The 13,383-nt window shown below is 41.9% G+C and overlaps 1 protein-coding gene across 1 annotated transcript in view; it reads left to right on the forward strand.

The window, feature by feature from the left end:
- Positions 1-684: 684 nt before the first annotated feature.
- NEDD4 (NEDD4 E3 ubiquitin protein ligase) overlaps positions 685-13,383 on the forward strand; it is a 60,526-nt gene continuing 47,827 nt past the window's right edge. Inside the window, exons 1-2 of the mRNA XM_054077442.1 lie at positions 685-781; positions 13,298-13,371. Of these exons, the coding sequence (XP_053933417.1) occupies positions 740-781; positions 13,298-13,371 (116 nt within the window). The 5' untranslated portion in view covers positions 685-739. The remainder of the gene's footprint in view (positions 782-13,297; positions 13,372-13,383) is intronic.

Genomic DNA, 13,383 nt, shown 5'->3' on the forward strand with positions numbered 1-13,383 from the left:
CGATCTTCTCAGGCACAGAGGTGAGGCTGACAGGTTGGTGGTTCTCAGGGTCATCTTTTCTACCCTTTTTAACAATGGGCACAACGTTACCCTTCTTCCAGTCACCAGGGACTTCTCCTGACTGCCATGACTTTTCAATATCATGGAGAGTGGCTTAGCAACCACATCGGCCAATCCCCTCGGGACTCTGGGATGCATCTCATCAGGTCCCTTAGACTTAGATATGTGCAGGTTCCTCAGGTGGAACAGTGTCTGGGGAGGAAACTAAGAGGAAAACATGCTCTCAGAGAAAGAAAATGTGCAGTGAGGGACGTTCTGCCTAACTTCGTAAGACCTCAACTGCTGGGATGGAGCTTCACTTCAGCTTAAATCAAAATAATCCACTTTTTGTAATAGTGGACACTTCTTGCGTCGATGGAAACCACAGGGAAAATGTTGAGGAGGACGATTCTAAGCAGCCCACGCTCAGCCGAGGACTCCCCGGGCCCGGCGCCATCCCGCCCGACGCCCCCTGCCGAGGGCTTTAGGACCCAGGTGGCCCCGCCCCGCCCAGCGCGTGTCTCCGGGCGGGGCGCGGAGCGGCAGCCAATCAGAAGGCAGATACGCTTCCGGGTGTGGGCGTGGCGCGGGATCCGAGCCAATCAGAGGAGGCGCGAGGGGGGCGCGCGCCCGCGCGGGGTGGGAGGCGGGGCGGCCCAAACGCGGCGGCGGGGCTGCGAGCAGCGCGCGCCGCTCGGTCATGGCGGCGGCCGGGGACGTGCTGGGGCTGCCGGGCGGTGAGGTGAGCGCGGCCTGGCGAGCGCCTGGAGCACGGGGGGGCAGAGCGAGGCGGGGGGCGAGGATGAGGGGGGCGCCTCCCCTCCCCCACCCGTACTTCCCCCCATTCCATCCCGTGCCGCGCCCCCGCTCCTGTGCTTGTCCTGCCCGGGACCCCCGCGGTGTCCCCCCGCCCCGGCTCTCCCTGCACCCCGGGATCTCCCCTGCCCGAGGCTCCTCAGGTGGGCCGCCCCGGTTCTCCCCCCCACGGGACCCTCCGGTTCTTCCCCACCCCACCCCCCGGGACCCCCTGGTTCTTCTCCCCCCGCCGGGAGCCGAGCGAGCCTCCTCCTGCGGAGAGAGGAACCCGCAGGCGTTGTTCAGCCTCGTCGTGGCGAGGCTGGAGGGGGCGATGCTGGGATTTTCTTGTTCTCCGGAGAAGTGTCTTTGTGTGAGGCTTTGCCGCGGGCGCTGTCTCGCTGCGAGGCTTCGGACGGGAGCGGAGGGAGTCGGAGGTTCGGGCGATGGTGCCGGAGTGGGAAACCCTGCCTGCCTGCTGCTGGTTTTTGGGATGAACTCCCGGCTTCAGCCCCCGAGGCTGCAGCTCCGGCCCCGTGCCTTCGACAGGGAGGGCAGGAGATTGGTGGAAGAGTTAACTTTATCCAAGAGAAACTTCTCTTTTAATTGCAGGTACAGGAAGACTAAAAGCTGTACCCATCTGAAAGCTGTTTGGTGACCTGTGTGAGATGTCAGTAGTGTTGTGTTTGAGCCGACAGGACGTTGTATAAAGGCTGTCTTTGATCGGCTCTTTTTGTGTCCAGGCAGTGATGATGACTCTGTTAATGCACGCTTGTTGCGCCCTTGGCAGGAATTCCTTTTATTATAACTATGAAATATTATTCCTAGTCTGTTAGCATGGCTCTTTCCCAGGTTCTGCTTTACTTCTGGAGAAGTTACTATAAAGCTCGCAAATGAATTTTTTGAAAATTCATTTTAATATTTCAGTCGCATGGGAGTTCTAACGGAGAATTAGTGTAGCATGCTGCATGGATTGCATTGCGTTTACCCTTACAGGATTGTATTTTGAGTTGCTAGTAGATTTTGAGTCTGTCTAGTTGGGCTAAAACATTCCATGCCTTAGGCTCTCTATTTTAACTTTAATCTGTGGTCGGTTTAGTTGGTTCTTGGCCTCCCTTGCAATGGGGAAAATTTTGAAATCTGGTAAAAATTAAACAGTGCTGATCTTCTCTCCAGTCCTTTTGAACATGAACATGTTCCTTTGGAACAGCTAGGGAAAGGGGACAAAAGTTTAAGTACGTAACAAGTCTATCAGATCAATCTTTTTCTGTAATTCAAAAGCTTAACCAAACATTTTCAAGTTACAGGTGTAAAAAGTGCAGCTTGTTTATGATCAGAGACTTTGATATTGAGTTGGTGCTTATTGATTCACACGTAAAGAAATTGCAAAAGGAATGATCCTAGTGTTATAGGAGAACTGCTGCCAGCTGCTTTTGCCTAGGGTACTAGAATGAAAATTAGAGTTCTGCCTCTCTAGGTTGTCTTTTTTTGTCTTCCCGGAGTTTGAATCTGGAAGATTGCATACACAGAATCACAACAAAAACCCAAGTCAGAAACCCAAATTATACTGAATGTAGGATCAGGGATTTTTCTGTAAAAGCCTCCCCCGCCCTTGTTTTGCAGGCTTTTTATAGTTTTGTCTGCATACTGCTGCTACCCCAGGGCTGCTCTGTGGCCCATTCTGCAAGATGGATTTGCTTGGAATGTGAATCAAAGTAATCTGGTAAAAGAAAGCGGTGTTATCTGCAAAACCTCTTTACTTGTTGCAGGTGTTGCTTAAGGTTATATAGTAAATAAAATAATGAAGGAAGGTGAGAAGAAGTTGGTTTAATTATTGAGGCAGTTAAATGCTGTATTGGAGTGTGGATTTTTCCTCCTCTTTACCCCTCAAGTTATGCATTTATTCCAGATTTCTTGTTTAATGGTGTGTTAGTCACTCTGCCTTAATAAAGGCTTGCTAATACGATGTTGCTGACGCAAACAAAACGATAAAGAATCTAGGATGGAAAGGAAGCTGTAGCTGAGGTTATTGTGTGTACGGTGGGTTACTGTATATGCTGTATTTAGGCATCTGAATTTCAGTTCCTGAATCTATCAGATGTAGTTGTCCTTAATTTCTCTGGTTTAGTTTTTCTTCAGTAAAATGGATATAGTATCTTTCTGTCATCCGTAGGACTTCGTGTGACTCTTGAAATGATGAGCACTAGAAAAGTCAGTAGGGAAAACTAATAATTCTGTATTCAGAGCAGAGTCTTAGCAGTGTGTGGAAAAATGTGGTGTGGGGTCATGTGTTGAAAAATGAAGACGGGAGAAAATACAGAATAGTGGTTTGTAAGCAATACCAATTTTGTGCAAGGTGTCTGTCTCTTAAAAAGAAATGGTTTATGAGCCTGTCATCAAAAGTTCTAAAGAGCGAGTATGCAATGGCAGGCTGAAATGAATATAAGCTAGGAACAACATTAGACTAAAACTGAATGCTCATCACCTTCCTGAATTCCTTTTTTTATTGTGAATTATTTTACATTGCAGGGTAGTATACAGAAAAGAGGCATATGCCCAGATTATACACCTTGCTACAGCTGATCTCAATGTAGAGAAATAAAGAATTCTAATAATTTTTTTTAAAACTACTTTTGTACACACTCAGTAACTTTTATTAATGAGGGAGGAAAGATCTTAAGTTACACTTTCTCTGGTAGTGCTCTCTGCCTTAGGCTGGTGCCGATTTTGTCTTGATTTATGAAGTGGGTAACGATACCTGTTGCATACTCAGGATATGTCTGCAGACTGACACAACTGCTTTTCTTTATCTCAGCAGCGGTAGCTCTGCTGGTGCTCTTAAATGTGCTTGTTGAGGCGAGGTGTCCATAGCTACAGGGGCTTTGGCTGATGGACTTTCTAATATAAACCTTTCAGGTTGCTGAGACTTGGATTTCTGTTTGTTAAACACTTTGTTCAAGTGTTTTCAGTCACTAAGCTATTCACTCCCAGTTACTGTGTTTTGGAGACAATTGACTGCAGTACTAAATACAGCATTTTCTAATGGCAATTGTGGAATGAGCTTTCAATAACTGAAAGAATTGTTGATAACCCAGCTAGTGCTCTGTTATTTCTTTGAAAAAATGTAATTCCTTCTGTAGCCAGAGGTTTGCTCGGTTAAAAATGTAATTGTTAAAGAACTGTCTAGAATGACGATGTATTTATTCCTTTGTTCTCTTACAATACCTGCTTGCTCTGTAGGGCAATTTAATAAAAAAATTAATAAATTCATTTTAATAAATGACATTTTATTAAATTATGCTGCTTGTCTATATACATGTATTTCATAGCCAGTTTAATTTTAAAATTTCTATATGTCAGAGTTGTTGCACTCCCAGCCTGAATTAGAGACTTGCGTATTTTGCTTAGCTCTTGTTTTACAGCCTAAATCATAGAATCATAGAACAGTTCAGGTTGGAAGGGACCTTAAAGATCATCCAGTTCCAACCCCCCTGCCATGGGCAGGGACCTCTCCCACTGGATCAGGCTGCCCAAGGCCCATCCAACCTGGCCTTGAATAACGTAAGTTAGCTAGCTTTCTTGATCTGTTGTTTGAGCTGTTTGGGGAATCAAACTAGTAATGGGAACTTTTCACAGGCCAAGTTACACTTCCCACTTGCACTTGTTGGCCACTTTGGGTGTCTCAGTCACTTGAGAGCTGCCGTGTGTAGAGCAACTGTTCTTGCTCGCTGCAGGTCACATAAGATTTCTCACAGGGATATGATATTTCTTTCTGGAAAGCTTTACGTATACTTTTATGTTGCTTTAGAATATACTTCTGGGGTGGGTTGTTTGTGGTTATTTAGCTTGCTGCTGGTGAAGACTGAATGTCTTGGATACACAGTTTGTCTTCTCTACTTCTACACAGCTCACCCCACAACCCTTCTCATATTGCAGTGTTCTGGAGATGATGCTGATGGTCAGAAACTTTTCAGGCACTTCAGAGACTGGCACGGACTACTCTTCATCTGGATTGCTTCTGATGAGAACAGATTGTATTTGGCTTGTTTGTACCTGATCTTGAGACAGCCCAGAGCTTCAGTTTCTGTTCAAACCGTATGGCCTCCCCAGCACCTCTGTACTCTGCTTTTATATCGGGTACTAAAATAGAAAAAAATCCATAGGTGTGTGCTGCTGTGCTTCAGAAGGGCTCTGAATTCGTTCTAGGTTGTGAAGGACTTCACTATTGCAAGTTCAGACACTTGTGGAAAAGGTGATGCTAACTGGTTTTGGGGTTTTAGAGGATTTTTGGTTTTGTGTTAGGTTTAATTTTGAACAGCAATGTAATTTGTGTAGATCTGCTGGTTTCCAGAAGCTGATCTTATGTATCTGGGTTTGGTTTGTTTTTTAAAGATTATCTTTCACACTAGACTAATAAACAGTGTGCTGTGGCTATTGTGGATGTTGGTTTACAAATGCTGAACAGTGGTTTGGTGGTTGTTTTTATTTTGGTTTGGGGTGTTTTGCTTTTTTTATAAAGTAAAAATCTATTGACACATTGATAATTACAGTAGTGGACTCTTGTTTTCTTGAATCTTTTTCTTAATTTGCAATCAAGCAGAGGTGTTAAATATGATCTGTAGCAACAGCCGGAGTCTCTTTAAGGATGAGACTTCCTTGTTTATGGTCACAAAATGCTCGTGTGGTACAAGTAATGTTGAAGTTCTTTTAGTGAATTAATAAGGCTGGTCTGTAATTGATAAGTGGAAGTTAATGACTTTCATTATGTTTACAAGATTGATTAATGTAGTTGTGTTATAGGAATCTTCCTGAATCTAAAACTGGTTTTGCTTGCTTTGAGAGAATTTCTTAAAAGAAAAATGGTTCATCTCTGTTGGTCACCATAGAAGGGGAAGGAAGTGCTTTTATTGTTTTTATGGTTTTATTGTGCAATACTCAAACATAACTTTTATGGTCAATAATGATCTTAAGTTAAAAAAAGACAAACAACCAAAACAACAAATAAACAAACTTTTAATGCAATATGAAATTAGTGCTCTTGGATGTGAGATACAGACTAGGATAGTTGCTGAAATATAGCTTTTTAAAGTTACAGAAACACAGCAGTGTCATCTGCTAAAAGTGGCAGATGTAAGAAACTGTCTATTCAACTGGCATATGTAGTACTTTAGCTGTGAATAATCTTTCGGCATCGCTTTTGGGCTTCAGAGCCTTTTATATGATGATGTCGTATTTTACTGGCATTTACTGGAGTGACAAGCAGTCTTTTCATCTCAAAGAAACCTTCCGGAGTCTGAAAGGCTCTTCCACTACCTACACTGAGGTTAGCACAGAATGGTTTCCCTTAAGCAGTCCATAAGATATGCGCAGTCTTCACCTGTCTAATACTAAAAATATTTAGGAACAGACCTTCCTTGAATCAACTATTTGTGTTTGAAATACAACCTGATAGTAGGGTAAAGCTGGGCACCTTGAGTAAGATGTCTCATAGGTTTGAGAAGCATGCTATAAAAGAAAGGATATGTTCATGGTGTGTATCCGTTGAGCTAGTTCTTATTCTTCAGTGGGGTCTTGGCTTTAGCATGCTTTTACCCGTGCAAGAGTACAAACTCTTCTTGCTGTTAATAGCTGTTCCTTAATGATTCAGCAGTCTGTGCGCTACAGAACACTTTATAATAGTTGGTAATCTTTTTGTCCTCCTTCTCCACTACTGACTTTCTGGACCTTAGTACATGTAATGGCAGAGAACGCTCTACATGGGATGTGGAACACATTCCAGCCTGTTGAACATCCCTTTTTTATGCTTGGTCACTGGGCCCGGGCTGTTTATTGGTTTCAGTTTTGAACTTAAATATTGGTATGTTTATTTAAGCTTGCCTTATCTGCACATACCCAGATATGTTCTTTTTTTTATCTGTACACTGTATGCAGACATGGTGTGAAGCTTAAGAAAGCCTTAATATGTAATTCGTGATATTACCAGAATCTTAAAAAGTTGACACTGCTGTACTGTTTTATCGTTGTAATAGCCTTTGCTCTTTTCTTGGCTTTACTTAGTGGTAGTTGATTCTTGACCTATCTAGCTGGAACAAAAGAATAACAGGATGTTATTGCCTGAAGCAGTTGTTTACTACAAAGTGTGCTCTCCATTAGACTATTAAGACATTTTTATATTAGCTTACTCAAAGTCATCTAGGAGTCCAGCAGATACTACCATTTTATATTTTACGTTAGACTAACTATCCTGGTTTTGATGTTTTCTTACATCCTGTGTGACTCCTGTAGAAGTATATTGCGAAAGCAAAACCTAAACTTGATCCAAAGATCAAAATAGGAAAGCCAATAAAAATAGTTTCTTGATACTAATTATATATGGACTGTGAGGAACCCTTCTCCTAATTGGAAAAACTTTCTCTTCTGTTTCTATACAATTATTTTAATGTATCTGAATTTTATATTTATCTGGTGCATGTCAACATGCTTTTTCTTGTATGGTAGTTGTTTATCTGAGTCTCACTCCAGTCACCTACTGAGATGTTTCAGGAATCATTGCTCAACCTCAGGAATGGATGGCAACTTGCTGAAAACTCCTGTAAAAATGTTTGAACTTGAAGGGCCTACATTAATATCAGAGAGACTTTTAATAGCACTGAATTAGATAATTACATGGTACGTGTTTTGTCTCACTGCTTCAAGCAAAGGAGAACAGCTAATGTGATGCACTCACAGGTGAATTATTAGATGTTGCAGGCATTAATGACTGTGAAAGGTAGAGGTGTGTTGCTGTGTAACATTATAGCGTTTCAATGCACAAAATGAAACATTTTGAGCTTTTTTCTTTGCCCTTGACTCAAGTATAGGCAGCAGCTAAAACTTCTAAGGTGACAAGTTACAACTCTTTGTTGTAATCTTGTTAATCTTATTCGTTTTGGTTTGCATAGGACATATTTTATCAATTCCCATCTGTGGAACTAGCAACGTGCTCTGCCCACAGATAGACACCCGTGTGCACACACACATGCACACACTCACAAACTGGAGTCTACCTTCGGGGACTCCCATGAGGATCACACTTGATGAGCTTTCTCTGATTGTTTAGTGTTTTCTACTAGAGTTATCATCATGTCACCGTTTCTTTATTTGTGCCTTTTCTTATCCTTTCTTTCTGCATATGCCTTTCCTTCCATCTTCTGCCTTGTCTCAGTCATCCACCACTAAAGTAGCAGTTACTGTCACAATTGTCACTAACATTATTTTCCTTCGATGTGAAATATGGGGGTGTGAATGGACGGTGTTAATACTTGCCCTTTATAGTTATTAACTATAAACACTTGTAGCCCGGGCAAGCCCATTCTATTTTGATAAAGTTGTCAAGTGTAAAGTTTTAAATGCCTTAAAAGCTTGAAATTTCTTTCCAAATGCTGTTTTCTTGCCTGCAAAAAATAATTTAAGAAATTCTAACCTTAATATGTATTAATTGAATCTAGATAGATTTGTAGTGGCTTTGTGGAAATTAAACACTAGATGCTTCCAGAAGTGCCCCTTTATTAGTTTGACTCTTTCTTTGCTGTGTAGAAAATGGATTTTAGGACTATTTTAGTAGGCATACCTAAAAAGGATTTCTGTGTTAACAATCAGTTCAAGATATCACAGGCTGACAGGCATTGCCTTTTTGCCTTTAGAGCTTTAATTTATTTATTGTCCACATATTGGCTCAGAAACCTTCTGTTTCATGTTTTTGTTACCTGGTGTTAGAGACTGGGAAGATGGCATATGTTAGCAGACCCAGCTATTTTGATATGTACTTGAACATGTACTTTAAAATATGCTAATACAATCAAAACCAGAATAATATTATGAACTTCCAGGTTTTATAAAGATAACTAACTTGTTGATTTAACTCTGCAAAGGATGTGTTGTCTGACTTGATCAGACCAAGAATGTTCAGACAGTCCAGTTTTTCTAATATGTGGCATCTTTACCACCTGCCCAGCTTTTAAAATATTATAACTCCTACAAATAATTTAGCCCTGAATTTATTATAAGCAGATTAACTGATATAAACACTCGGTGTCATTTGGGCTTCATTTGTTTGTAGCTACTCCCTGGCAGATTCTGTAGTTTAGCAAATATTTCTTCTTTTCCCACAGTGTTTTTACCTGATTACTACTGTGAGTGCTTGTATTCTCATCAATTTTAATGGTGAAATGATCTGCTTGTGTTTTTGTGTGTGATGCTGTGTTGTGGGCCACTCTCTTCCCTTCCCCCTCTCAGTCTCTAGTGGCTGGTGGTCACATGTTGTCAAAAGAAGCTGAATATCCTTGCTCCATCTACACAAACAACCTCTGTACAGCCTGGAGCTGCTGCCTTTGATGAGCATGTCTCTGGGAAGTGCGTGTCTGTTAGGGAGAAGCTGAGTGCTGTGCTGGGGCATTAAACGTGTAAGACTCGTAGTGTTCAAAGCAGCAGAGAATGCTCTGGTCTTCAGCTGTACAGGAGGAATAAATTCAGACTGACCCCCTTCAAGTTAACGTCATGACTGCAAAAGTGTATATAGGCATTTATGGCCAGGAGAAGACTCTTGCAGAGATAAATTGGTCTGAGTGAGTGGTTTCCTAGACGGGCTGCGGTGCTGCTTGACATAGCTGTTGTGTTTCTAGTTACTGCTTTAGGTGCCTATCCCTTCCTGTTCCACCAGAACCACTGGAAACACCGTAGCGGTGGAAAAGAGTAGGAAGGCAAGCTTGAGAGTGTTTGCAATCAGTATAGAAGAGGTACGGGCTGCAGCCTGTTTGTATCTTGGAGCATGAACATGCTTTCGGGTTGTGGCTACCTGTGGATCTACGGCAGCAGTTACTGATTCACCATTTCTTTTACATGGAGCTACAAGGGGGGCAAATAAGGATCTCCTGAGCAAGGTGAATGAGGAAGAAAAGGGTCAACATTGCTTTTTGAAACCATGAAATTGTGGTTTTGAACCTATTTCCTGTGGATACCAGAACCAAGTATCTGCTGCTTTGTCTCCGTGCAGAGCTTGCACCGTCTTATATTTAGCTGTATGAAATAATCTTCAGCAGTCCTGGGACTCTTTGGCTGTTTGTTGCTTTCTGAGGTCAGTGTGTTTAGGGCAGCTTTTGTGAGCCAGAGCAGCAATTCCTTAGCAGTTCTGCCTGTCATCAGTGAGAGAGGAGAAAGGGTCATATGGTCACAGCACAGACCTGTATCCTGTCAGCAGGTCTCTTTGCCTCTCAGGATGTGTGGGATCATAGCAGAATAGGCACTTCTGACTGCATTTGGATCATATTTCCTCTGATGTGCCTTGCTCAGTAGTGTAATCAGAGGCTGGGGAACTGAATCTCTTGTGATTAAATATTACCCTTGTGCATCAGCATGGTTTTTATTCTGAAGTTTCTAGTCTTTATAGCTTGGAAGAGGAAGAAGTGGACCCTTCAGTATCACCTATTAGTTTTTTAAAAAAATGCACGGAAAAACACGTGGTGGGTTTTTGGGAGGTGAGAATGGTTAGTGGAAAAAGTGGAAGTGAAAAAGGAGAGCTATGGGGAAGATTATTATGAACAATTCAGAGGGGGTTTTTATAACTGTTTTTGTTAATCTATAAGGATATTTCTACATGGCAGTTCATTAGCAGATGTCAGCTTGCTTTGTTGCTTTGCTGGGATAACTGAAATCCTGTAGCTGTCCTAGTTTGGCACCAACCCCAAACAAATAATATTCTCCCTCTCAGCAAGGCGTGTTTCAATTACCATTCAGTCTGCCAGCCTCAGGTTTGTGACTTCTGATTTACTCAGGTCACGTACAACACAACTCATCTCTTTGTAAAATAGCCTTCACATAAATTCAGATCTGTGTTATCATACAAGGAAACAAACACCATGATTAAGACAACTTTAAAATGAGAAATATGTATCCTTTTTCCGTGATCTCCCCTTTGTGGAACACACTGATGCCCTGTTAAGTCTGATTCTGAGGTGCCTGTGCCCGAAAGTATCTAACTGTCTCTACTTTTCTCATGCTTGAATGACTGAGAAAAGCTTTTGGTTTGTGCAGCTAAATGAAGATGCGAGAAAAGGTATTTGTCTTAGAGCAGTGTATCCTACACCAATATCTGTTCTTGGTCTTTTTGTGAGGAGACTGTTCTTGAGCTGGATTCTGTGAGTTGGATCCCAGGGGCTGAGTCTGAGGACCGTCCCCTTGGAGTGAGTGGGTAGTGGTGCCCCGAGTGGAGTGCAGAAGTGCGCAGTGAGAGCATCAATGCACTGGTGGGATTTTTCAGTTTGAGTAGTCTCCAAAACTCACTGATGTTGTATATCCTTGAAGCCAGGTAACTGATAGAAGGTACATTGGACACTGTTTGGGAGCAGAAGGTAAGGGTGGGTATTTTAGGATATTTGTGATAAAGGTATTAATAAATGCCTCTTCTTAATTTGATGCCAACTTGGTTTTATACTTCTTTTTATTTAAATCTGTCATAAAACTGCTGTCATAAAGTATACTGATAACATTATGTGCCTTAAAAGCATGATCATGACTCAGGATTTTGAAAGCTTAGGACAACTACTAGTCGTCAGTGCTGGGTGAGATTGGTTGCTGGGTCTTTCTTCTCCAAACTGTTGGATTTGCTAGTAGAAGACAATATTCTTTGAGGTGAAGGTGGAAGACAGACTTGTGATTTGGCTGCAATTGTCTCTGCCGATGGGCTGTTTCATCAGTGAGTGGCTATTGCAGATGTTCATCTCCATCACCTGGCAATCACTTCTAACTATTAAGTGTGGGAGAAACTTGTTTGCTTTTTTTTTAGTTTTATTTTTATTTAGTGATTTGTTTTCAGCTTTATTTACCTTGTTAGACAATAGTCTCTGCCTCAGGATTAACATGCAGTTCTCTTCCTTAGCTTTATGAACCCCTCTGGCTGGTGTTTGTTAGGGAGTCTAGCCCTGTTGTTATGAGACCAATGATGAAGCTAACTTTTGAATGCTTCCTACAGTTGTCTCCTTTTGAAAGCGCTTTCAATCATATGTGGAATTCAGGAAGGCCTCAGGGACAACATCTGCTTCTTCACCCATTGTTCTTGGTATCTGTTTAACTCCTTAATCACCTAGACTGGATCAGACTAGCCACTGCCTACAAAACTGTTCTTCATCTGCAAAGCTTTTTGCTTTCTAGAGAAACACATTTGTCTCCTTCATGTGACATGGTCACAGCTGTTAGGATTTTTTTTCCCTCTTGAGTTCAGTAGCTTATCGGATGAGCTATGTAAGACTCTGAACAGCTATGTTAATTAACAGGAGGAGTGCAATCGCTTATGTCAATCCCGTGGAGCTGTAATTTGAATACTGTGTAACTGAAGTAGATTTTTTTTTTTAAAAAATCTCATACACTTCTGGCAGGTCATTTCAGAAATCATAATATTTTGAGCGTGGCCTCTCTGCTGTAGAATAAAAATAGATGCAGGATTTCTTTATTATTACCTGTTTCCAGAATTACTTACTGCTTTATTAATCTGTTCTGATAAATGTGACACCCTTTTTATTGCTCCCAGGAAATAAATTTATAGTCAGAATTTGTTCTCCACCCTTTGTTGAATGCCATGATACCATTAGGTCAAAAGTTGTTCCTTTGGTCTATACACATTTGCCTGAGCGTTAAACCAACAGCCAGTGAGATGTAAATGGCCCTCATTCCTGCCATCCTAGCAGATCATGGACCAAAAATTGCTGTGCTGTTCAGAGCATGTTCTCACAAAGGTCCTTGCTGCTTTGTAGAAAAGATGTCTGGGTTGCCTGCTGAAAACCATGGCAGCTGCTCATGGGAACTGCTCCCAGTTCTCCTTCCTGGGAGCAGCTGGGAGTGGTAGAAGGCTACCTACAGGGCTGTATGCATTGTGGCACTAGCAGCTTGCTCATACCGTTGCCCTAGGAGAAGATCTTCACGTGTGCTCTGCAGTACCTGCCTGCTGCAGTCTGTCTGGTACAAGGGTGTTGCGAGGCTCACTGGGGAAAATGGGGACTGCTGCTGCCAGGAAAACTTGGGATCTGGGAAGGAAGTCTGGCAGGATCAGTTGTGTGCTAGGTTAACAGTCCTGTTTTGTGGGGTTAAGCACCCAGACTCAAAACAAAATCCCACTCCTTTAGAAAGCCAAGAAACAAAATAAAATTAACTTAAAAAATCCAAGCCCCACTGAATTGACTTCCCCAAGTTTTTTGGATTCTGTATCCACCATCATATGTGGACACAATGGTGTTAAGACTTAAGAAGGGGTATGGTAGAATAAATTTGCTACTGAAACTTAGAGTTGTTTTTGTGGAAGTAACTGCATTACTTAGTTTGTTGTTTTCAGTGTAAATTCAAAATTATGACAATAATTGCTTTTAGCTTTAAAAATTAAAAATATATGTGAAAAAAAAATCTGAATGTGTCTCAAATACTTTATTTTCTATTTCAGGAGAACACACGAATTGTCAGGGTGAAGGTTATAGCTGGAATTGGCCTGGCCAAGAAGGATCTCTTAGGAGCCAGGTAAGAATATGT

Source organism: Cuculus canorus, chromosome 12 (genome assembly GCF_017976375.1).
Source record: "Cuculus canorus isolate bCucCan1 chromosome 12, bCucCan1.pri, whole genome shotgun sequence".
Lineage (NCBI taxonomy): Eukaryota > Metazoa > Chordata > Aves > Cuculiformes > Cuculidae > Cuculus > Cuculus canorus.